Below are 25,709 nucleotides of genomic sequence, written 5' to 3' on the forward strand. Positions count from 1 at the left end.
GAGTTGCCAAATAAATAATTATTTGATGAGGAATTGGAAGAAAGTTGTAGCAAGAATTAATAATGATACTTGGAATAATACACGGAAAAAAAATTTCGTTCTGGGAACGAAATTGTACAGTTACCGTAACTATACACAGTTTACTGTTTGTTATAGAGTTACAGTAACAAAATTTTATTTAGTTCTGATAACTGAATGTTGTTGAGCTCTCAGAGCTCAACGGGATAGTTCCGAGAGACAAACGGTATAATTGGAAGGGCTTTACGTTGCGCAGTAGTGGAGTGCGCTGATATATTTCATATCCTTCGAAAATGACGAACATAATTATTTTGTTACTCATCCATATTATTAAAAATATATGAGGACAATTAAGTTTCCAGTTTATTTATTTAAGGAAATAGGTATTTTCTTTTGTCAAATTTAATTTCGTTAGAACGGTTTTGTATTTATGGTTTTTCAAGGTTCATTTGCAGTGACTGTTAATTTAATGTATTAGTATAATATATTGTGATATATATTGTGATTGTGATAATTTTTATTCGTAATGTAAGTTCTATTATTATTTTATTTCTATTATAATACTATTCTTATTTGTCATATACAATTATTATTGGCAATATAAATTCGTTCTGCTGGATTTATTTATTAAAGTATCAATATTAAATCGTTATAAATTTGTTAAAATTTGTTATAGTCTCAGAAGGATCCTGTAGAGTTGTGAGAGGTAAATAACGTTGAGCTCTCAGAGCTCAACGACATAGAGTTATAGGAGCCAAACGGTATTATTACCATAAGAATGCGTTAACCTACTGGAACTTTTTACAACTAACTATCTACTTTAGAGTTCCTGTAGCTAAATTTTTTTCTCCTTGTATATGTCTTGCAGGTAAATATTGTTAGTAACGGAATTAAATTGCTATTCTAATTTTTGTAGATACCCTACTAAAAAACGAACCTTGGCAATATTCAATCTTATTAAATTAATTACACTACTAAAATCTATAATATAAAAAATAAACTTACAGAGTGACAGGTTCTTCTGGACTGGACGGTGAGGTGATTGCGACAGGGGTAGGCCGCATCGACGTGCCAGGCGATCTGCCCCGTTCATCCACCTGAAAAAAAAAAATCCACTTTGTCACAAAAATAATCTCAATATTTCACCGAAAAGGTTAGGGAGGTCGTACTTTTTAGTTATTTTCTCCACTCAATCCAACCGATTGATTCGCCCTCGACTCACCCCGGAATTTTTATCGCTTCGGAACTCCCCTTGCGTTTAGCGGAATCGTGTGCAACAGGTAGAACCCTACCTGTCCTCACAAGAGCAACCAGACACAGTCGGGTTTGCTCTCCACGCGAATCACTGCCTGTGAGTTATCACTTCACCCTCGATTTATAACCTATTCGATTTATCTGAGCTCGCACGCGACTAGTCCGCTAGTTGCTTTGCAACTCGCTACTAAAATTTATCAAATAACTATTTAATAGAAAAATATAATTCTGCACTTTTTAGAGTAACAGAGATAGAATATATATTTTTAAAAAGGGAAAAAAAATCCCCGCGTGATTTGCATTCCTCGGGTCTCGTCGGCATAAAAATTCCAGGGCGATAACTTCCTTTGTTCCTTTCCCTCTGTGGCCACGGTTTCAAGTCACCCCTTCTCTATTTTTCCATCTTCTCCTCCCACTTCTTCACTACCACAGGCTTCGTCAACCACCGAGGCGATCACTCTCCCCAAAATTCATTCCTCTGCTGCCTGACTTCTTTATCCTCATCCTCGCTCTCAATTTTTTTATTATTATTATTGTTGCTCCCTCTTCTCACCCCAAATCTCTGAAGCTTATATTACATTTTTTCCTTGATTAAAGGTGAGTGGCTCTCTCTTACCTGGCGGAATAATTTTTTAGGATGCATTTTTTGCTAATTAAAATTCAAAACAACATTCCTTTGCAAAATAATTAAAATCTATTTACGTAAAAGCCGCAATAGTTTTTTTTATAAAAATTATTCTTTTACTATCAACTTTGCAGTCACTATGTGACTGCCGTGATTTAAAATTTTGACTTTTGTTAAATTGCACTGTTCTTTTTTAACTATTGACCTTTTTAAAGATATAAGCTCATCCCGATGTTGCACTCATCAAGAGCTTTTATTTGAGTACCCACATGCATTTTTGATATATTTCTCATATATACATCTCACATATATATAATATATATAAATATATGAAAAATTGATGTAGGTACTCAAATGAAAGGACTTGATGAGTGTAACATCGGGATGAGCTTATATCTTTAAGAATATCAATAGTTCATAAAATACAAGGTCTTTTTTTAATTATTTGAATACCCACATGCATTTTGATATATTTTTCATATTTACATATATATAATTGACGTTTTTAAAGATATAAGCTCATCCTGATGTTACAATTATCAAAAGCTTTCATTTGAGTACCTACATGAATTTTTAATATATTTTTCATATATACATATATATAATATATATAAATATATGAAAAATTGATGTGGGTACTCAAATGAAAGGTCTTGATAAGTGTAACATCGGGATGAGCTTATATCTTTAAAAATGTCAATAGTTCACAATATACAAGGTTATTTCTTAATTATTTGAGTATCCACATGCATTTTTATATATTTTTCATATTTACATATATATAATTGACGTTTTTAAAGATATAAGCTCACCCCGACGTTACACTCGTCGAGACCTTTCATTTGAGTACCCACATGTATTTTCATATATTTTTCATATATACATATATATAATATATATAAATATATGAAAAATTGATGTGGGTACTCAAATGAAAGGTCTTGATGAGTGTAACATCGGGATGAGCTTATATCTTAAAAAATGTCAATAGTTCACAAGATACAGGGTCATTTTTTAATTATGTATCTACAGATAGAGAATTTTCGAATGCAGCCTAAATACTTCTCATCATAAATTGACTATTGGTAAGAATGATATAAAACCATAAAAAGGCACAACGCTAGGTCAAGATCTTTCCAACATCACCAAATTTAACCACAAAAACCCATTTTATTATATAAATACACTGGCCAAAAAACTTTCTATAGCAATTTTATAAAAAATCCATTTTATAAAATTCTAAGAATTGTTCTCATATTTTTTCTTCCCATGGATAAGCTCAACTTTGAACAGCAAAAAAGTTTATTTTTCCCTCCACATTCTACTCGTTAAATAAAATCCGATCGTATTTATCGGAGATAGAGATAGAAATCGAGATGTAGGATCGAGATGTAATTAAGAGGGCAAATAATTCGACTCGGCAAACTCGAGAGCACAGGGGATCAAAGAAGAACGCGGGCACCTAACCCGCGACGTGACGACGTCGTCCAATTCAAGGGATCCTGCAGGCCTTGCTATCAGATGTGAGGTGAGGAGAAAGACTCATCCTTTTACGGAAAAGAGCCAGGATTTAAAAGCCGGGAATCCAGAACCTTGGATAAATATTTCCGTCAAGTGACCGATCCGGGTCTCATGATTCAAAGAGCAAGAAAGAGCACCCCCATTCCCATTCCAGCTCCGCAAAGGTAAAATCGAATATAAGCTTCGGGCAGATTAAAATACGGAGTTTAATCTGTGAAAGTTGAGACTGGCCAGTGTATTTGCGTTAGGTTACGTAGTTCCGCGTTTAATCAGCCATGCTAGACCGAGAGGGTGTTTGAGGATGAAAATTCGGCATGGGGAGGCCTTTGCCAAAGAGTCTCGGACTCTGCAGTAAGCGGATTGACTTCTCTACGACTACCTCCTACTCTTTAGCAGCTCCGAACCCAGCTTCGCTGGAATAGGTTTCCTCCTTCCCCTTCCTTTTTCCACCAAGGTCTCTTTCTAAGCCCTGAAAAAAGGGATGTCGATAGCGTGACAGATTACCCACTGTATTTTCCAGCACATACATCAAATATTCCCTTCAATGGAAAGCTAACTATAAGTTGAGGTACGGCTTTGAGTGTTGGCTTTTTAATTGGTGCTGGCGTCGGGGGTGTTACGTTGAATTATTATCCAAATTCGAATTGAATCGGTGGTTTGATAGGAATTTCTATTCTAAGCGCGCGGAAAAAAAATTTTGTTGGGACATCGCGCATAAAACCAATTTTGTTGAAATAACAAAAAACGGGATAACTGAAAAATATCGCGTTCCAGATGCCATAAGGGCGTATACCGGCAAAAGGTCCCGGTGAAAAGCCATAAGGGCGTATAAAAAATTTTTTTTCGGGAATCAACGTAGTTTCGTCTGAAATGTGCAGAAATGCAAAAAAAATTTTATACGCCCTTATGGCTCCCGGAACCCACCTCGGATGCCATAAGGGCGTATCAAAAAAATTTTTTTTGGGAATCGACGTATTTTTGTATGAAACTTGCAGAAATGCAAAAAAAAATTTTTTCTCCTAACTAAAAGTTTTCTTGGATTTAGAAAAAAAAACATAATTTTTATTATACGCCCTTATGGCATCCGAGGTAGGTTACGGGAGCCATAAGGGCGTATAAAAAATTTTTTTTTCGGGAATCGATGTATTTTCGTCCGAAATGTGCAGAAATGCAAAAAAAAAAATTTTATACGCCCTTATGGTTCCCGGGTGCCATAAGGGCGTATAATTTTTATACGCCCTTATGGCATCTGTAACGCGATATGTTCTGGTAAAAAATGAGTATACTTATTGCGACAATTTCATTATTTTTCGAAACATATATTAGTCGAGTTGTAATAACAAACCAGTTTGTTACTAAACTAATCTGTTGTACTAACAATGACTTTTTTGGACGGCTAAATAATTTGACTACCTAACTCAGTTTTTGTTGCTGTTACAAAGTCATTTTGTTGCCAAAAATAGTTGTAAAATTCTGAGAAGCTTTCTTCCAAAATTGTCATTAAAGTTATAATTTACAATTTTTTTTATTATTGTAACAATTTGAAATCCTGGATATGGTTGACTCTAAAAGCTATCCCTGGAATTTTCTGTTATATTAAAGTTCAAAACGCTCAAAAATTTTTCTACTGCAAAGTTAGTAGCTTTCGAAGCTCAAAATACAACTTCGAGCTCGAAAATCTAGTTACTGTCTTGGAGAAATGTTTTTGAGAAAATTTAGCTAATAAAATTATTAGTTTTTTGTCGAAAATAATTTAGCTACCTAACTCGGCTCATTATATTGCTGTAACAAAGTGAATTTGTTTCTAAAAATAGTTGTAAAATTCTGAGAAGCTTTTCTCCAAAATTGTCATTCAATTTATAATTTACAATTTTTTTTATTATAGTGACAATTAAAAAATCCTGGATATGGTTGACTCTAAAAGCTATCCCTGGAATTTTCTGTTATATTAAATTTCAAAACGCTCAAAATTTTTCTACTGCAAAGTTAGTAGCTCTTGAAGCTCAAAGTACAACTTCGAGCTCGAAAATCTAGTTACTGTCTTGGAGAAATATTTTTGAGAAAATTCAGCTAACAAAATTATTAGTTTTTTGTCGAAACAAAATATTTTCCAGTCATCCCGTTTTTAGTTATGTTTTTCCACGTGTTCTTCAGCTCCTAATTCCGAGGTATGTAGCTAATGTTGAAGTCTTTAACGCAGTGTGTTTTGGAACAGAGGGTGACTTCGCGAGTAATAGTACTTGCCTCTGCTAGGTCATATTTGGGATTAAGACGCAGGAGTGGAACCCTAGGACTCTGTGGTTAAACGGGGGAGCCTAACCCCCGTGGAATTATCTTAACAAATCTAATCTCGTGTTTATAAATGTCTTGTTTTCTGGAAAAACTTAGCAAAGCTTCGAGGGAAGGATTTTAGGTGGAAAATTGAGGTAAAATTTGGAAAGTGACTAGGACTATTGATATGGGCTAGTTGGTAGGTTATTGATTTCTAGATGAAGAGGTGGATCCTGTTGGTTCGCCAACAGAGCGGTAAGGCCTGTTATTACAGACTACAAGAGCCTCCCCTTAAACTAGAGGGTGTAATCCCTTAAGAGCAATAATAAGAATCCTTTTCCCTGCTAAGCCGAATCCCGACTAAAACTGGTGCGTTAGCCCACAAGAGACTTTACTTAATTCCGTGGCTTCCTACTAAATCGTCGTGGGATGGCATGCTAAAAATCACAAACTGCCTTTTTAAATTGTATTTTGGGATTCGTTAATGTCGAGGGGGGAGTCTTACACCTTGTAGCGTTAGTGGGTAGTAAAAAGATGTCACGTAGCCAAGGGATGCTACGGAGAGAATACTGATTCATTATTCTATCTGGGTCGAGTGATTAGCATGCAGTGTTTGTTCTTTTCAAGAAATTTTTTATAAATTATGTATGGACTTATAAAATCCTGGAAATTCCATGATATTTTGTCGCAATTTTTATTTAATTAATTGAAAAATATTAATGAATAAATTTTATACATTTTAGAGTTGATTTTTAAACAATTTTTTAGAAAAAATTAATTTTAAAGAATTTTAGCAAAAGTTTTTTATAATTATGAATTTGTAAACACTATAGATGTTTTAAAAACCACAGCTCAATAATTATCTATAGTATAAAGAGAATAAGCAAAATTTTGTGGGCAGTGTATTTATATGATGGGTTTTTATGGTTAAATTTGGTATCATTAAAAAGGTCTTGACCTAGAATTGCGCCTTTTCAAGGTTTCATATTATTCTCACCAATAGCCAATTTATTATGATAAGTATTTAGGCTGCACTCGAAAATGCTCTATCTTTAGATACATAATTAAAAAAAGGTCCTGTATCTTGTGAATTATTGACATTTTCAAAGATATAAGCTCATCCCGATGTTATACTCATCAAGACCTTTCATTTGAGTACCCTCTTCAATTTTTCATATATTTTATATATTTATATACATCATATATATAAATATATGAAAAATATATCAAAAATGCATGTAGGTACTCAAATGAAAGCTCTTGATGAGTGTAACATCAGGATGAGCTTATATCTTTAAAAATATCAATAATTAAGGAATGACCTTGTATTTTGTGAACTATTGACATTTTTAAAGATATAAGATCATTCCGATGTTACACTCATCAAGACCTTTCATTTGAGTACCCTCTTCAATTTTTCATATATTTATATATATCATATATATATAAATATATAAAAAATATATCAAAAATGCATGTGGGTACTCAAATGAAAGCTCTTGATGAGTGTAACATCAGGATGAGCTTATATCTTTAAAAATATCAATAATTAAGAAATGACCTTGTATTTTGTGAACTATTGACATTTTTAAAGATATAAGCTCATCCCGATGTTACACTCATCAAGACCTTTCATTTGAGTACCCTCTTCAATTTTTCATACATTTTATACATTTATATATATCATATATATAAATATATGAAAAATATATCAAAAATGCATGTAGGTACTCAAATGAAAGCTCTTGATGAGTGTTACATCGGGATGAGCTTATATCTTTAAAAATATCAATAATTAAGGAATGACCTTGTATTTTGTGAACTATTGACATTTTTAAAGATATAAGATCATTCCGATGTTACACTCATCGAGACCTTTCATTTGAGTACCCACATCAATTTTTTATATATTTATATATATCATATATAAATATATGAAAAATATATCAAAAATGCATGTGGGTACTCAAATGAAGGCTCTTGATGAGTGTAACATCAGGATGAGCTTATATCTTTAAAAATATCAATAATTAAGAAATGACCTTGTATTTTGTGAACTATTGACATTTTTAAAGATATAAGCTCATCCCGATGTTACACTCATCAAGACCTTTCATTTGAGTACCCTCTTCAATTTTTCATACATTTTATACATTTATATATATCATATATATAAATATATAAAAAATATATAAAAATGCATGTGGGTACTCAAATGAAAGCTCTTGATGAGTGTAACATCAGGATGAGCTTATATCTTTAAAAATATATATTATATATATGTATATATGAAAAATATATCAAAAATGCATGTGGGTACTCAAATGAAAGCTCTTGATGAATGTAACATTGGGATGAGCTTATATCTTTAAACACGTCAATATTTAAGAAAGTACAGTGCAATTTAACGAAAGTCATTATTTAATAAAGCAAAATTTTATTTAATTATAGTTCACAGCAGTCACGTAGTGACTGCAAGGTTGCTAATTTGTTTAATTGTAAATAGATTTTTATCATCATTTTCTCTCAATTTTTGGTCATTGTGCAGCCAAATGAAATATATTTTTATAAACAGAGTTTTTTATAAAGTTAATGTGCTTATGCGTTTCCATAACTTGTAATTACACTGTCTTAACGCATGAGGGCGCTAAACTTTCAAGACTATTTCTATCACGGGAAAATTTAAACAAACTAAAAAATCAATTGTAGCGAAAATTAATTTTTTAAAATGAATTATTGCAATTTCTTCATTATTAGTTTTTAATTTCTTTATTTTTAGTTTTGAATTAAATTGGCGTTTAGATTAATCCATAGTTGCAAATATAAGCTATAATTTCAATAATTTGCACTTAAGGTATGCAAATTTTTTCATTTTTTTGGTGGGCATTTTAACGTAGACCGTATAAAAAAAATTATTTTTCATATTCTTAAAAATCTGATGGTCGTTGATGCGTGCACCGAGGAGAGTGGAAGCCTGAGAGTGTCAGTGAGTGGTAAAATAAAACAAAAAAAAAGGAAATGGTTAAATTTTAACTCTCATTCGATTAAGATTTCTAAGAATAAAAGTAGTGGGTGGGAGGTTTCTCATCTTGCTAGCACGGAAGAGTCTGTATTGGAAGGGGTGCCAGAGATCCGGATTTAAGGCGTCGTCCGTGAAAGCCCTCTAGAGGCGGTTGAGCTGGGGTTCTCTCTCCAGAAAGAGAAAATCGCTGGGGGTAGAAAAAGGAGGAATAAAGAGGAGTCTTTTAGAAACGGGACAGGAGGTAAAATAGGGTGGTTAGACTACTGGGGGTGAGTAGTCGGTGGTGCTCCGACATGGACGTGTTAGAGTGTAAGTGCTAAGATCTCTGAGTGCATTAACATGCCTCCGAGGCAACTTGAATACAACCCTTCTTACAACTCGAGTTACTCCCCAACAACCCCTCCGCCCTTTCTTAAGACTCTTTCTCTTACCGGTTGGGCATCCACAATTCCTACTTAATTATATTAAAAATCTTTTCTACTATTCTTATGCTACAAATTTCATTCTCTTGTTTCTGCTAGCAAAAAAAAATCCGACGGTATCAATCAGATATTTGAATAATTTAAGAATTTTCAATTCTTAATTACATTTATTTCATATCAATATGAGTTAAGCACTCTAGTCTCCAGAGTATTTCATATATTGACATCGGAGTTTTTTTTATGAACTTCAGAATTACCCCAAGAGGAAGCCTATTAAAAATGGCGGACTAATTCGGTATCATTTAATTATAACCAGCAACCTTGCAGTCACTATGTGACTGCCGTGATTTAACATTTTGACTTTTGTTAAATTGCACTGTACTTTTTTAACTATTGACGTTTTTAAAGATATAAGCTCATCCCGATGTTACATTCATTAAGAGCTTTTATTTGAGTACCCACATGCATTTTTGATATATTTTTCATATATACATATATATAATATATATTTTTGAAGATATAAGCTCATCCCGATGTTACACTCATTAAGAGCTTTTATTTGAGTAGCCACATGTATTTTTCATATAAACATATATATAATATTTATATATATATATATATATATATATATATATATATATATATATATAAATATATAAATATATGAAAAATTCATGAGGGTACTCAAATGAAAGGTCTCGATGGATGTAACATCAAGATGAGCTTATATCTTAAAAAATGTCAATAGTTCACAAGATACAAGGTCATTTTTTAATTATTGACATTTTTTAAGATATAAATTCATTTTGATGTTACTTTTATCGAGCCTTTTCATTGAAGTACCCACATGGCATTTTTTATATATTTCATATATATAGTATTTGAGAAATATATTGTAACGTCCACGTTTTCCAAAAAAATTATAGAAATAAAATAATTTATTTAATTGTCCCCGGCTCGAAATTTGCTCGCCGGAGTCCAGGGTCATAAACGGGGATTACATTATCGATAACAAAATAATAAACAAAACACTTTATTTTAAATCAATCAAAGAAAAAAAGAAAAACCTCTTTATTGGCCTGATCATGTTAATAAACGATATAAACAATATAAACAAATTAAACAATATAAACAATATGTTAGAACACTCTTCTCACACATACTCTCACTCACCGTGAGCGTCAAAATCGCGAACTAAACTTCAAAGCTGATTCCCCGCTTCCCCAGGAGACTAGCCGTCACCCCTGGGCCTAAACCTCTACCCCAGAGCGAATGGAGAGTGTCCTCTTCGCCCCCACCTACACGGCTTATGATCACCTACCGTGCCTCAGCTGAAGGCTTTGGCACGGGGAGAAGCTTCATCCGGTCGGTTCATGATACTTACCTGAGCCTTGGTCAGACTCAGGTAGAGTATCATCCTCTGGAATTACTTGGGGAAGAGTATTCGCCCGAGTAATTCTCCCGAGAAAGAACTGCTTGCTTTATCGAGCCAAATTTTGGCGTTTATCATTTTGCCTAACTCTCTTGTAACGAAAAGGAAGAGTCGTTTTAGACACCTATCCGGTGTTCTCGTACTAGCATTCAAAAATAATTATTTATTATTTTAATCGTAATTTCCTTCATTTTCCATCCATTCGTCTCGCCAAATTCTAAGTTTTTATTTTCGAAACTCAAGTCTTTATTATTTTAATCGCAATTTTCTTCATTCTCTATCCATTCGTTTCGTCAAATTCACAATTCTTTATTATTTTAATCGCAATTTCCTTCATTATATATCCATTCGTTGATTTTCCATACTAAATTGTCTTCGGGACTTATAAAATTTTCGCTTACCTAATTTATTTCTTACAAAATAATAATCGTCATTTCTTTCATTTTATATCCATTCATCACTTTCCCATACTAAATCTTGTTCGGAACTTAGAATAATTTTCCCAGTCTTTTAATTTCTTTTACAATTAATTCGCTCGGCTTCGTAATAATTTCTCACACGCTTATTTTCTTAATTTAATCATACCTTCGGTAACAATAACATAAAATTATTAGCTAAATAAATACAATAATTAAATAATAATCGCCGCACTAATAACAATAATTGTTTCTATTAATTTTAAGTAATTAACAACGAATAAACTAAAATACTCAATTACAAAAAGTAAAATCTGGGTCATACCCCTCTTTCCTCGGAAAGAAAAGTGGTGAACTTGGTTTGCCACTTTTCTTTTGGTCCATTCTTCTCCCTTTCTGAAGTTCAGTAAACATCTTGTTGGTCTTTGACATCTCCATGGTGGTGAAAACGACAAAAACGCTATAAATGGCTTTCGCACGCCATGTCATTCAGCTTACAAACAAAAAATAATTTTCTTTTCACGTTTTCAGGTCAATAAACAGGCTCGGTACTAGTAAACTATGTAACTAAACAGACTCTCGAATTTAAATTTGGTATCTTTTGAAACTTGGGGTCTTTACTCGGTTTTACGCGGATCTTCTTTCGGTGTCCTCATCGCTGAGTCTGGTTCACAATCGGGACCTCGGATGGATCTTCCTCACGGTCATTCTACGGTGATGCGTCGTGGTTCAAGTTCTGCTCATACTCGGCTTCGGATTCAACTTCAGGTGCCTGCCCACGTAATGGCACACAGGACTTTCAGGTGCCTGCCCACATAGAGGCACACAGGACTTTTACAGGTGCTTGCCCACCTAGTGTCACACAGGACCTTCAGGTGCCTGCCCACATAGTGGCACAAAGGAATTTTTCAGGTGACTGCCCACATAGTGGCACACAGGACTTTACAAGTTCTGATTTCAACGAGTTCCTCAACTTCGTAGCTATTTCAGTGACTGGTAATTCTTGATGACGGTGACTCCTACCTCCAGGGCATGGTCTCATCTTTGAATTGCTCAGAACACTGCGGACACTTAGATTTCGGTACTGGTTTACATCAGAGATTCAAGGTTCTAGTTTCATCCTTCATCCGGTTGAACGACTTCTTTTCGACAACACATTCACATCCCGGCTAATCGCGTTTTGGAACGATTTTTTTTTTGTCTCGTTCCCCAAGTTCCAAAAGATTTACAATAATATGAATTTACGATAAGTCATCTTTAACTACACTACGTGGCCCGTTACCAAAAATTAATCCTGTCCCTGTTCGAGCGCCATCTGTAACGTCCACGTTTTCCAAAAAATTATAAAAATAAAATAATTTATTTAATTGTCCCCGGCTCGAAATTTGCTCGCCGGAGTCCAGGGTCATAAACGGGGATTACATTATCAATAACAAAATAATAAACAAAACACTTTATTTTAAATCAATCAAAGAAAAAAAGAAAAACCTCTTTATTGGCCTGATCATGTTAATAAACGATATAAACAATATAAACAAATTAAACAATATAAACAATATGTTAGAACACTCTTCTCACACATACTCTCACTCACCGTGAGCGTCAAAATCGCGAACTAAACTTCAAAGCTGATTCCCCGCTTCCCCAGGAGACTAGCCGTCACCCCTGGGCCTAAACCTCTACCCCGAGAGCGAATGGAGAGTGTCCTCTTCGCCCCCACCTACACGGCTTATGATCACCTACCGTGCCTCAGCTGAAGGCTTTGGCACGGGGAGAAGCACTCATCCGGTCGGTTCATGATACTTACCTGAGCCTTGGTCAGACTCAGGTAGAGTATCATCCTCTGGAATTACTTGGGGAAGAGTATTCGCCCGAGTAATTCTCCCGAGAAAGAACTGCTTGCTTTATCGAGCCAAATTTTGGCGTTTATCATTTTTTGCCTAACTCTCTTGTAACGAAAAGGAAGAGTCGTTTTAGACACCTATCCGGTGTTCTCGTACTAGCATTCAAAAATAATTATTTATTATTTTAATCGTAATTTCCTTCATTTTCCATCCATTCGTCTCGCCAAATTCTAAGTTTTTATTTTCGAAACTCAAGTCTTTATTATTTTAATCGCAATTTTCTTCATTCTCTATCCATTCGTTTCGTCAAATTCACAATTCTTTATTATTTTAATCGCAATTTCCTTCATTATATATCCATTCGTTGATTTTTCCATACTAAATTGTCTTCGGGACTTATAAAATTTTCGCTTACCTAATTTATTTCTTACAAAATAATAATCGTCATTTCTTTCATTTTATATCCATTCATCACTTTCCCATACTAAATCTTGTTCGGAACTTAGAATAATTTTCCCAGTCTTTTAATTTCTTTTACAATTAATTCGCTCGGCTTCGTAATAATTTCTCACACGCTTATTTTCTTAATTTAATCATACCTTCGGTAACAATAACATAAAATTATTAGCTAAATAAATACAATAATTAAATAATAATCGCCGCACTAATAACAATAATTGTTTCTATTAATTTTTAAGTAATTAACAACGAATAAACTAAAATACTCAATTACAAAAAGTAAAATCTGGGTCATAATATAAATATATAAAATATATGAAAAATTCATGAGGGTACTCAAATGAAAGGTCTCGATGGATGTAACATCAAGATGAGCTTATATCTTAAAAAATCTCAATATTTCACAAGATACAGGGTAATTTCTTAATTATGTATCTAAAGATTTACGAATGCAGCCTAAATAATCATAATAAATCAACTATCGGTGAGAATGACATGAAACCTTGAAAAGGCACTAATTTAAGTAAAGACCTTTTCAATGCCACTAAAAAATTGATTTATAGTCTAAGCATTTACTAAAATTTTTTCCCCGCAAATCTAGCCTTTGAAACTTACAATTTCTTTTTGTGCACTTGATCGCCGTCACAAAAAAAAAAAAAAAATAAAAACACGCGATAAAAGCGTAGGTACTTTACCAAAAAAACAAGCTCCTATCAGAGGGAATTATGATAACAGCAACAAGGCAGAGTAAACCCGAAAAGGGGCACAAAGCCCTTGATAGATGGATAGCCACGGGGTTTGTGGACGTCCAGCTACAATCTGGTGTAGTGACCACCTGTTGACTTACCTGTCCACCCTTTCTTGCTTTCTCTTTGGACAGCCCATGCACGTACATGAATTATTTTTCCCTCGTGCACAATAAAGTTAAATAAAAATCAACCTGTGCAAAAAATTCTTTTCAATAGTGGTGACTATCAAACGCGAGCTTGCTGGACAGGAGTGGTGATCTGTCGGGAATCGAGTAGCTTATTTTTTATTATTTTATTTTATTTTATCCTCCGCTCATACAATTCACATCGTGGGGAATGAAGGACGTGCCGTGCGACGTGGATGCATTATAGCCCCTGGCAACTAGATCGTTCCATTTTGTTGTTTGTCTCTTGTCGTCGTTTGCCTCACGGCAAAATCCACCCCCGTTTAGGTAAAAGGGGCGAGGGGATGCGCTACTGTTATGTGCTCACTATCTCTGCTTCCCATGACTCTCTTGTCTCTGCTCTTCATACTCGTGCTATTTATTCTATCGTATTTCTGTTCAAGAGTATTTATATTTATATTTATATCTTTATTCTTTTTTTTTATTTTCATTCTTTTTTCTCCAATAAAAGCTACTCCTTTATTTATTTTAGCGATTCAGAGCGTCAGGAGCTCTTTGACACGCCACACATCCTTTCTCTATTAATAGAGCTCGTTATTGTTCTTATGAAGTCAACTCGCTGAGTGTTGTTAGTGCTATTAACTGGAGCGTATTGTCGCGCTGAAGTCAATGAAGAAACTTCATTTAACAAAACACTACATTAAGCGTGTCATTTTACAACAGATCAAAAAACTTTTTTTTTTTAACATTTTCCATACAAAAAAACATTATCTAACCTAAGCTCTCTCCCTCCCAAGAAAAGTATTTTTTTCCCGATTACTATTACATAAAATTGTTATGTCTACAAAAAGTCAATAAAAAAAAGTTTTTTTCCGAAAACTACCATTATAATAGAGTTTTCGTATTTTAAACATCTTAAAACGATGTTATTAATTTATTTCATTCATATTATTATTCTGAAAACTAATTATTTATTTATTACTACTAATATTCGCAAAAGTAGACCGAAATTGGGTTTTAATAATTTAGATCAGAGAATTAATATTTATTTAGGCGACTTTTAGATTATTTAATCTAATCTTCATCAGGTATCATTATACGTAATTTTGACTAAATATTATAATCATACTCTAGTCACGACTACTGAATTTTTAACGTAAAATTCTATAATATTAATTAATTTGTACTGAAATTTCGATAAAAAGTTTAATTACTTAATGACATAGCGCATTAATATTCTTGAGGTCGATTGCTTTTAAATTATAAAAAGCGTTTTTTGTTAAAAATCATGACAGATTTTTTGGTATCATGATACTTTAAAGGAAGTAATTATTCAACCTTTATAACGTAATTTTTAATTGCTATAAATAAAATTAGATATGAAAATAGGTATGTAAAAGGTTAATTGACGGGTAATAGAGCCTTTAGGTTGCGTCATTGTGATAGAAATCTAAATTATATTCATTGAGTGGTCAAGTTCCCTGTTATGATTCATTAAGATAAAAAAATACTTTTATTTTAAATTATAAAAATTAGAAGTCTAAAAAATAATAAAAATTAGAATTATTTACTTTGAACCTCTATTTCCTAAGCATATATTGATTAGTTCAATATTCTAGGGATAAATGCTCCTTGTGACTTGTTAGTAATCCGAAAACGTCGCGTCTATTATACATTCCGATTTGAAGATAACTTGCTTTCCATCCCTAAAACCTTCTTGATCCTGTGTCATCGCTTTCAAATTGCTTTGTCGACATCTTATTCTTTAGTCACTTAATTTTCAATTTAAAACTTTGAATTTCTCTTTTTTCAACATTAATTTATTATTCAATATTCCTAATTTCGATTAAATCAACCTATTTTTAATCACACCCCCCCTTCTAAAAAAAATACTGTCCCGATTCTAAAAAATTCTAAATATTCTGCAACTCTTAACTTTTAAGGAGATCCAACGCAAGCGCAGTGAAAAAAAATATAAAATATCTCCGTAATACGTTCGGAAACCTATTTTTTTTATTGTTTTAATAGATAGCTTATTATTTTTTCAATCAAATTCAATAAAAATAAAATTTTTTTTAAATCGTTCATTGCATTAAATTCTTAACCAAATACACGGCTGGTGGAATCTCCATTCACATGTAAAAATTACAATTTTTAATCCTAATTATTTGATTCAATCCCGGAAACCTGTTTTTTAATTTTTTTATTAATTATTACGTAGATTGAATTTACAAATTTTCAGTTTTAAAAATTTAACTAGTTCGCGTGGATCTCAATAAAGAAACTCTTATTTCAATATTATCGAATAATACCGCCTATGTGATTTCAAATTTCGCGCGCTACCAATGCACCATCTATGTACGTCATTTCCCGCGTAGCCAACCGCGAAATACAAAAAATTATTAGAATAACTTTATTTTAACGCTAAAATCTTAAATAATAATTATTTTTTTTCTTTTTAAAGAACTTTTTTCTATTTTTTATCTTAATAATAGTTATTGCAATCAGTATCAATTTATTTTAATCACTGAAAATTACAATTTTCAAACGTAATTATCATTAAAAAATTTTAATTTTAAAATCACTAAAAAAGCAACTTCAAATGTTTAATTACCGTAAAAAAATAATCCTCAACTAATCAAGTACCAGAATAATTAGCGTTTAGTCTTCCTTAAAACTGAAAGTCCTTGATTTTAATTACTCAGAAGGATAAATTGAAATAACAACAAAAAAAAAGAAAGTGACCGTTGACTTTGCGGTATTATCCCTTTGGCTAACATGCCTGAGAGAACATGAAGAGCTTCGTGAATTGGTTTACTACCGCAGGAGTTAATTTTTTTCTAAACCCTCGGCTTGGTCATCCGAAATAAAATCCGCGAGGTAAAAAACGGACGGTAAGACCATCAAGCAGAAGCAAAATCGGAATTGGGTAATTAAAAACAAACTGCGACGGGGAATCGATTGATGTAAGAATTATGCAGATGTCGTTTCAAAACGGGAATGGGAAATTTTTCCAAGCGAGGGTGAGGATTGTCGAGAAGAGGGTTAACGATGGTAGAGGTTACAATTAGGCAAGGAGTCAATTCAATATCAAGGACCATTCGAGGAATATTCAACGATTGGTATTAAACGCTGGCGGCCCTTTTCTACCTTTTACGAATAGAATCCCTGGAAGAAAGGGGAGGGCTGATGAATTTACCCCTGAAGAGGAGGAGAGAGACTCAGTGCGAGTTTGGCTTTTGACTGAGCTTCGACGTGGACAGACCCGGTCCAAGGCCAATACCCTTGATACCAACCCTCAGTAGCATCGATGGAATTACCTACGGGTAATGAGTTTATCCGATACGACGGGGGTAATCTTCAACGTCAAGTCCTTTTTATTTGTTAGCTTTTTCTCCTTCAATCTTTTTTCTCAGTAATGTCTTTTGACGTTTATTTAATCAGGATTAATCTTATTTGCTGGAATATTAAGGCTACATTTTTACTCTTATTTTTATTGTTAAGTTTTTTTTTTTCAGCTGGGTAATTATAAGTTCATTTGGAGAGTGATTGACTTTTGGGATTTTGAAGGGTAGTCAAGTGCAGAATACCTGAGGGTAGGTTAGTAGTTTGTTTGCGGGAATTTTTGACGTGAAATTCTTAAGTTTAGAAGGGATTGTTTTGTCATTTTTGGAAAAGTTTAAAACAATTGTTTTTAAGTGGTTGAATTTTTAAAATTTCCTGAAAATTTTTCAATTCAATCTACGTAATAATTAATAAAAAAATTAAAAAACAAGTTTCCAGGATTTAATCAAATAATTAGGTGTGAAAATTGTAATTTTCAATGATTAAGACAAATTGATACTGATTGCAATAATTATTATTAAGATAAAAAATAGAAGAAAGTTCTTTAAAAAGGCAAAAAAAAAATAATTATTTAAGATTTTAGCGTTAAAATAAAGTTTTTCTAATAACTTTTTGTATTTCGCGGTTGGCAACGCGGGAAATGACGTACATAGATGGCGCATTGGTAGCGCGCGAAATTTAAAAACAGGTTTCCGGGATTTAATCAAATAATTAGGTTTAAAAATTGTAATTTTTACATGTGAATGAAGATTCCGCCAGTGGGTATTTGGTTAAGAATTTAATGCAATCAACGATTTAAAAAAAAATTTATTTTCATTGAATTTGATTGAAAAAATAATAAGCTTTCGATTAAAACAATAAAAAAGTAATATTTTTTTATAGACATTCTTTACCCTACACTGAGAGACAATTTTATTTAATAGTAATGAAATTTTATTACTATTTAATAAAACGTTTATTTGGCTAATCTCAAATAAAAATTTATAAAATATTAATAAAATTTCCTTAAATACTAATAAAATTTTATAAAATACTAATAAATTTTTCTTAGTATGTAAAAGATGTTGTCTGTCATAAAGACAACATAAAAGTCGGAAGTAAACAAATAGGTTAGGTTAGGATGTCTCGTTGAAAAATCTTAATATTATTTATTAAAAGATATTACTGTGAAAATATAATTGACTATATTATAATTAATAAAAATTTATGTTATGTTATGAAACATAAATTATGTATAGTAATTAAGCACATTTAACTTTTATATGTTTATATATCTTAATAAATTAAATTCATCAATATTAATTTTTTTTTTGAGATTATTTGCTTACCGTAAAACTTTTGGAACAGGTACAAAGTACGCGTATTAATGACAGCAATCGAAAGCGACGCTCGTGGTTATTTTAATAAACACATATTAGTATTTAAGAAAATTTTATTAAATACTAATAAAATTTTATTGATATGAAATCAAATTTTGTTAATATTAACTAATTTTTTTTTTTCAAGTCTAAATAAACTTCTTTATTACTATTAAATAAAATTGTCTCTCAGTATAGTAATGGAATTTTATTACTATTTAATAAAACGTTTACTTGGCTAATCCCAAATAGAAATTTATAAAATATTAATAAAATTTCCTCAAATATTAATAAAAATTTTCGTAAATACTAATATATATTTTATTAAATACAAATAAAATTTTATAAAATACTAATAAATTTTTCTTAGTATGTAAAAGATGTTGTCTGTCATAAAGACAACATAAAAGTCGGGAGTAAACAAATAGGTTAGGTTAGGATGTCTCGTTGAAAAATCTTAATATTATTTATTAAAAGATATTACTGTGAAAATATAATTGACTATATTATAATTAATACAAATTTATGTTATGTTATGAAACATAAATTATGTATTGTAATTAAGCACATTTAACTTTTATATGTTTATATAAGGTAAAAGCCCCAATATATGATCATGTACCAGTATATGATCACTCCATGTATTTGTATACCTATATTTGTGAATATAGATATACAAATACATGGAGTGATCATATACTGGTACATGATCATATATTGGGGCTTTTACCTTACCTTAATAAATTAAATTGATCAATATTAATTTTTTTTTTGAGATTATTTGCTTACCGTAAAACTTTTGGAACAAGTACAAACTACGCGTATTAATGACAGCAATCGAAAGCGACGCTCGTGGTTATTTCAATAAACACATATTAGTATTTAAGAAAATTTTATTAAATATTAATAAAATTTTATTTATATGAAATAAAATTTTGTTAATATTAACTAATTTTTTTTTTCAAGTCCAAATAAACTTCTTAATTACTATTAAATAAAATTGTCTCTCAGTGTATGAGGATACTTGGATCTCCTTAACCAAAATTCACTATCAATAGAACCAACTACGCTGCTCATATTCGTAAAAGAGTAGCAAGTTGGCTAAATATTGCAAAAGAAAACAAAGTCTCGGTTAATATTTATCCAGAGTGAGTGTAACTCATCGTCGAGAAGATAATCATATTAGCTCGGCTATAACTTGTCTATGCATAAGCATAATACCGTGAGGGTGAGTGAAGGGCGAGAGGATGGAGCTGGAAGTAGCTGAAGGATACGAAAGAGAAGAGTGTCCTGGTGCTGGCGGATTCTAGCCAGGGATACTTCCATGTATACAATATGTATTTAATGTGTTCAACGTTCTAGGTTGTGTTGTAGGTTGTGTTCTGTGCTCTGCTGAGTCTGTAGGTCGCAGTGTCTCCGTTGTAGGAATAGGAGCAGTCTCCTTGCTCCTCTTCTTGCTGCTCCTCTTACATCCCTTACTCACTCCAGCTCGGGACTGTTCACACTGTGCACAAGAGTATTATACTCTCGATTTTCCTGCGCTTCTCTGTATCCTTGCTTCTGGTGCTTTTGCTTTGCTGCTCCTCGCTGGATCCACTCGAGAAGGTGCAACGTACAACGTTAATCAGCGTAATTGAATTAGCCGCTCGCTCGACTGTTGTAATTATGACTATTTATAATGATTCTATGTGGGAGCTGAATCAGTGAATTAGCTTCTGTATCTTTACATCAATGATATATTACTTATTACGCTTCTCTATCTAAAGTCAATTGTATTATCAAATCTTCTCTTTTAATTTTTAGTTATTAATTGCTTTAAAATTGCTGATTTTTCTTTGGTAAAGTGTGTGTTGTTTAATTGTTTAATAATGGTAAGTCTGGCAATTAAGAGGTCGAGACTAAAAAAATTGACTTTTAATAAAAAGTAATGTATTCTGTAATTAAAATATGTGTTCGGATATTTTTATATTCAAATCGAGACGACTATTGCCCTCATAGTTTGCCTCAAATGGGATTTCGCGGATAACCATCTATTGAATAATTAAAACATTCATTTTTTGTATTAGTTATTAATTGCTTTAAAATTGGCGATTTTTCTTTAGTAAAGCGTGTGTACGTGGGATTATTATTAAAAAGTTATTTTTAAATTTATTAAAGGAGACTGTCGAAGATTAAGAATTATTGGAATAATAGAGTCCAGCGGCGGGAATGCTACATGTGGAAAATTTAAGTATTTTAGTGTGAAATTAACACTAGGCTTGTTATTTTTTGAATAAGCTGTTGTTAGTCGACAATAACACTTGATAAGTTGCGTTTAAATCAACACGAAATTTATGTTGAAAAGACTAACTCGGAATCTGTCGAACAATTAAAGTGACACTTACGATTTAAAATGTTTATTAAACGGACAAAATAATCCTGATCTACTGCATTGACACACAATTAAAAGTCCAAAAGTAACCACATACTCATTTAGTCTCACTAATATATACTTTTGTTGAGTTTAAGGGTTACAAGACACACAACGATTGTAGCTTAACTATTTATTCGACACTTTAATCTTAAATATTATTTAAATAAAGTTTGTTATTAGTTTTAAGATTGAAGAGCCAAGTTTCGTAAAATTTACCAAATATTTTGTTATAAAATAGAATAACTGACAGTTTATTTTTATTTTAAATATTTTATTTGTCAGTGTGAGCTAACTTGGTAGAAATAACCCTTGAAGTACCTTTTAGCTGACTATTTTATATATTTATTAAATTAAATCTTTGTTTAAAGTATTAAAAATATCTATAAATTTAAAAATTTTTGGCTAAATAAATTCTATCACCAGTTTACAACTGGATGAAATTTTGAATTAACATCGAATAGATTTAACAAAAGAAAATAATGTATTAATTGATTAATTTTAACTTTATAATGTAAATCTTAATCATTGAGTTGAATTTAGTGATTAATGCATTATTTTTTCTATTAAAAAATCATATTTAATGAGTTAATCAATTTATTATCAATTACAAAATTGAATTTAAAAATAATTCAATTTATTTTCTACTAAGAATTTAATTTAATGGTTCATGAATTATTTTTTTTCATTAGAAAAGTGGATTTAATGTTTCAAATTATTTTTTTTCTATTAAAAAATCAATTTTTTTTAAAGAATTACTTTTAATAAGTGAATTTATTAATATTTTTTTACAAAATTGAATTTAATAGGTTACCAAATTAATTTCAAATTGAAAAATTAAATTTATTATTGAAATTTTAAACAGCTTTAAGTGCACTGAAAATTCCAAAATTTAAAAAAAATGAGAAATTTTAAGGAGGTCCGAGCGAATCTAATGTAAAAAATAATTTCCAACTTTGAGCTTTGAAATTAAGTATATGTATAAATAAATACGTAATTTATCTAATCCCAAAATTTAAAAAAGATTCACCGTTTAGTTACTTAGATATTAAATTTAAAAAATCACATATTTTATCTCCTTATACACGGGCTCTTATGGCGGACAAACGTTTTATCGAGACTAATTATTTATTTCAATATTAACCTGCCAACTTTAACGGATAAAAAACTATACACAAGAAACTTGGATTATTGCAAAATATGAAAACAATTTAATAATAATACATTACCGATATAATTTTTGAAATATTTAAAGTCAAATTTTATGTTTGTAACTCGTTTATCGTCAGCTATTTATTCGAATAAAGATTTGACAACATCGCGTCAACAGCTGAGAAAAAGCAAAAGGATAGAAATATAGTTACAGAGAGCGAGAAATGTTTAACTCACACACTCATCCACGTCTCTGTATTATTTACTCCGGCAAGTAATAAATACCAAAGTCATTTTATTACTTTACTTTATTAAATAAGTAAAAATCATCAATTATTAAATTGTCTAAATTATTTGAAATTAAAATAAAGAATTTTGACGAATATTGGGAAGACTAAAATTTGAAAAAAATTTAACACTATTTTGACTCATTAGTTACGCTCGAACTTCCTTAAAATACATTTAGCACAAAAAAATTCTAAACAGTAATTTTCAAAAGGATAAAACATTTTATAAATGAACAGGGTATTTAGTTGAGATTTCAAGGACTTGGTCTTTGAGACTCCCTTTTGGCACGCATCAAAAGTCGTACTTCATTAAGTTGGTAACACTTCTCCTCTTAATTCGGATCTGTGAGTGGCTTACACGATTCTAGATCTCGGAAGCTGAAGCTCCACCGAAGAACAAGAAAGAGATGCGTAAAAGCATAAAAGAGACGGCAAGGGAGCAAGAGACACCATGAGAGAAAGATTAATTGCATTCCGTCTTGAGGCGGCGTATTTTAAAGCAAACCACCGGGAGAGAATGAGACAACCAGAGAATTAGGAAACCGTCTCTTGGAGCTTGAGGTATAGTAGAAAGGATGAAAAGAGAAAGGGGCCAGAAAAGACGACGTTAAATTCAGTGAGAGATTCCTGGCTGCCACTGATGGAGGGACTACGCCACTAGACGAGAAGACAGCGCCAGAGGCCTTGTTGTATTTATCATATAATTACCATAATAGAGCTCGAACCATCTCCGTCTCTATCCTATCTAGAGTATCTCACTCGATTATTTTACCAAAAGCCCCAACCGCCGAATTTAAAGTTACCTCCACCTCCGCTCTGATAATTTCTGATGGAACCTGTAAAACCTCTATTCCGAATCGCCCGTTCTAAAACCGCAAATTACAAACTCCCTGATACATTTTAACTCCAGCTTTTCTGGGTCTCTCTCTGCTGCACGGTCTGTGTGGATAACACAATACAACCCGAGCCTTCGAGCGTAACAGGACAGCTGACCTACGTCCTGGATCCGTTGATTTTAATGTCAAAATAGCCGAGGGTTCAGTTACAACACAACACGGAAAATTCATTCTATAATCTGATTATTTACTGGATTGAGTTTCTGCTGTTTATAACGGTGACCGTTTGTAAGCTGGGTATTGATACTTTGGAGCCAAAGTTGGTTGTAATTGATTGATTTTTTCCAAACATATGAAAATTAGACTTGCAAGTTACTAACAATATATTTCTGCAAGACATATATTATTCCAAGTATTGTTATTATTCTTGCTACAACTTTCTTTCAATTCCTCACTAAATAATTATTTATTTGGCAACTCGTATTTCCACTCTTAAAATTATATGTCAATTTATAAAGAGACTAACGCTTTAATAAAGTAACCTCTGGATTTATTTTAAAGTTTCCGACTATTCACACCTTAAAATACTAAAACAAAACGTTATTAACAATTAATAAATGTGTTAGCATAAAGCGGTGGTGTTTATTATGTTTGGAGATGTCGAACAAGTGGAACAAGTCGAAGAATCTAACTTTTGTTGATGGTAGTTAATTCCTCGGCCTGCCGGTCTGTAAACGAAAAACTTTGGACTACTTTCGCCACCTATCTGCTAAACCAGACACTATTTATTGTTAATAAAATTTTTTGAATTAAAATTATCTAAAATCTAAACTAAAATGTTGAATACTATCAAAATTACTGTTGCCGTTTGCTTAAGAAAATATTTTCTTTTATAAATTTTTGAAGCTTAAATTCTTTGTTACTCCCGTGAAATTATTCTCAAATTTTCCTATTCAAAATTTAAATTTGACATAAGAATTGCAATATTATTTCAAGTTATTATCAATATATTTACCTTAACAGGCGAGACCATCTTTTTCTCGCTTTGCTCTCACATAGTTCAACGGAACTATCTCTGTCGCACTCCCAAAAGCAGAGCAATTGCAGTTTCGATTGGTTTCACGAAACGAATGAAATTTTTGAAAAAAACGCTTTGTGGTGAAATAGTTTATTAAATTATCTATTATCTCTAAAAACGTTTTTTCAAAATTTACATTCGTTTCGCTAAGCCGATTGAAACTGCAATCACTGGTCTCGGCTGTTAAGCAAGACAAATATTATTCCAAGTATCATTATTATTCTTGCTACAATTTTCTTTCAATTCCTCACCAAATAATTATTTATTTGGCAACTCGTATTTCCACTCTTAAAATTATATGTCAATTTATAAAGAGACTAACGCTTTAATAAAGTAACCTCTGGATTTATTTTAAAGTTCCCGACTATTCAGACCTTAAAATACTAAAACAAAGCGTTATTAAAAATTAATAAATGTGTTAGAATGAAGCGGAGGTGTTTATTATGTTTGGAGATGTCGAACAAGTGGAACAAGTCGAAGAATCTAACTTTTGTTGATGATAGTTAATTCCTCGGCCTACCGGTCTGTAAGCGAAAAACTTTGGACTACTTTCGCCACCTATCTGCTAAACCAGACACTATTTATTGTTGATAAAATTTTTTGAACTAAAATTATCTAAAATCTAAACTAAAATGTTGAATACTATCAAAATTACTGTTGCCGTTTGCTTAAGAAAATATTTTCTTCTATAAATCCTTGAAGCTTAAATTTCTTTGTTATTTCCGTCTATTCTCAAATTCTCTTGCATCTAATTAAGTTTCTCAATAAATAAATCACTCGAGATTTTAATTTGCTCTTATGGATACTGATGAAGTCATAAAATAGTGATCAGTAATCTAGAGCTTATCTCGCTCGAAAATAGATTTTTAATAAAATCGTAAAATATTTATGAGGACGAAAGTAGGTAGTGAATGAGCCAGCTTATTAATGATAATCGGTTTACTGTTGAATATAATTACAATTACTGGCAACGGATCTCGGACATGGGACATAGGGAATAGAAGCTTCTTAAGATATGTGCATACATGATAAAGTCAATGAGCCAAATATTGTCTGAAAAGTTTTATCCTTACTTTTTATATTTA

At 31.8% G+C, this 25,709-nt stretch overlaps 1 protein-coding gene across 10 annotated transcripts in view; it reads right to left on the reverse strand.

Moving 5' to 3' along the window:
• The window catches only part of LOC123265192, a 398,621-nt gene that overhangs the window by 54,168 nt on the left and 318,744 nt on the right, over positions 1-25,709 (reverse strand). For all 10 annotated transcript variants that reach the window (XM_044728840.1, XM_044728839.1, XM_044728842.1 and 7 more), the window contains exon 5: positions 1,024-1,115. In XM_044728840.1, coding sequence (XP_044584775.1) covers positions 1,024-1,115 — 92 coding nt within the window. The remainder of the gene's footprint in view (positions 1-1,023; positions 1,116-25,709) is intronic.

The sequence above is a fragment of the Cotesia glomerata genome, linkage group LG5, assembly GCF_020080835.1.
Source record: "Cotesia glomerata isolate CgM1 linkage group LG5, MPM_Cglom_v2.3, whole genome shotgun sequence".
NCBI classification, from domain to species: domain Eukaryota; kingdom Metazoa; phylum Arthropoda; class Insecta; order Hymenoptera; family Braconidae; genus Cotesia; species Cotesia glomerata.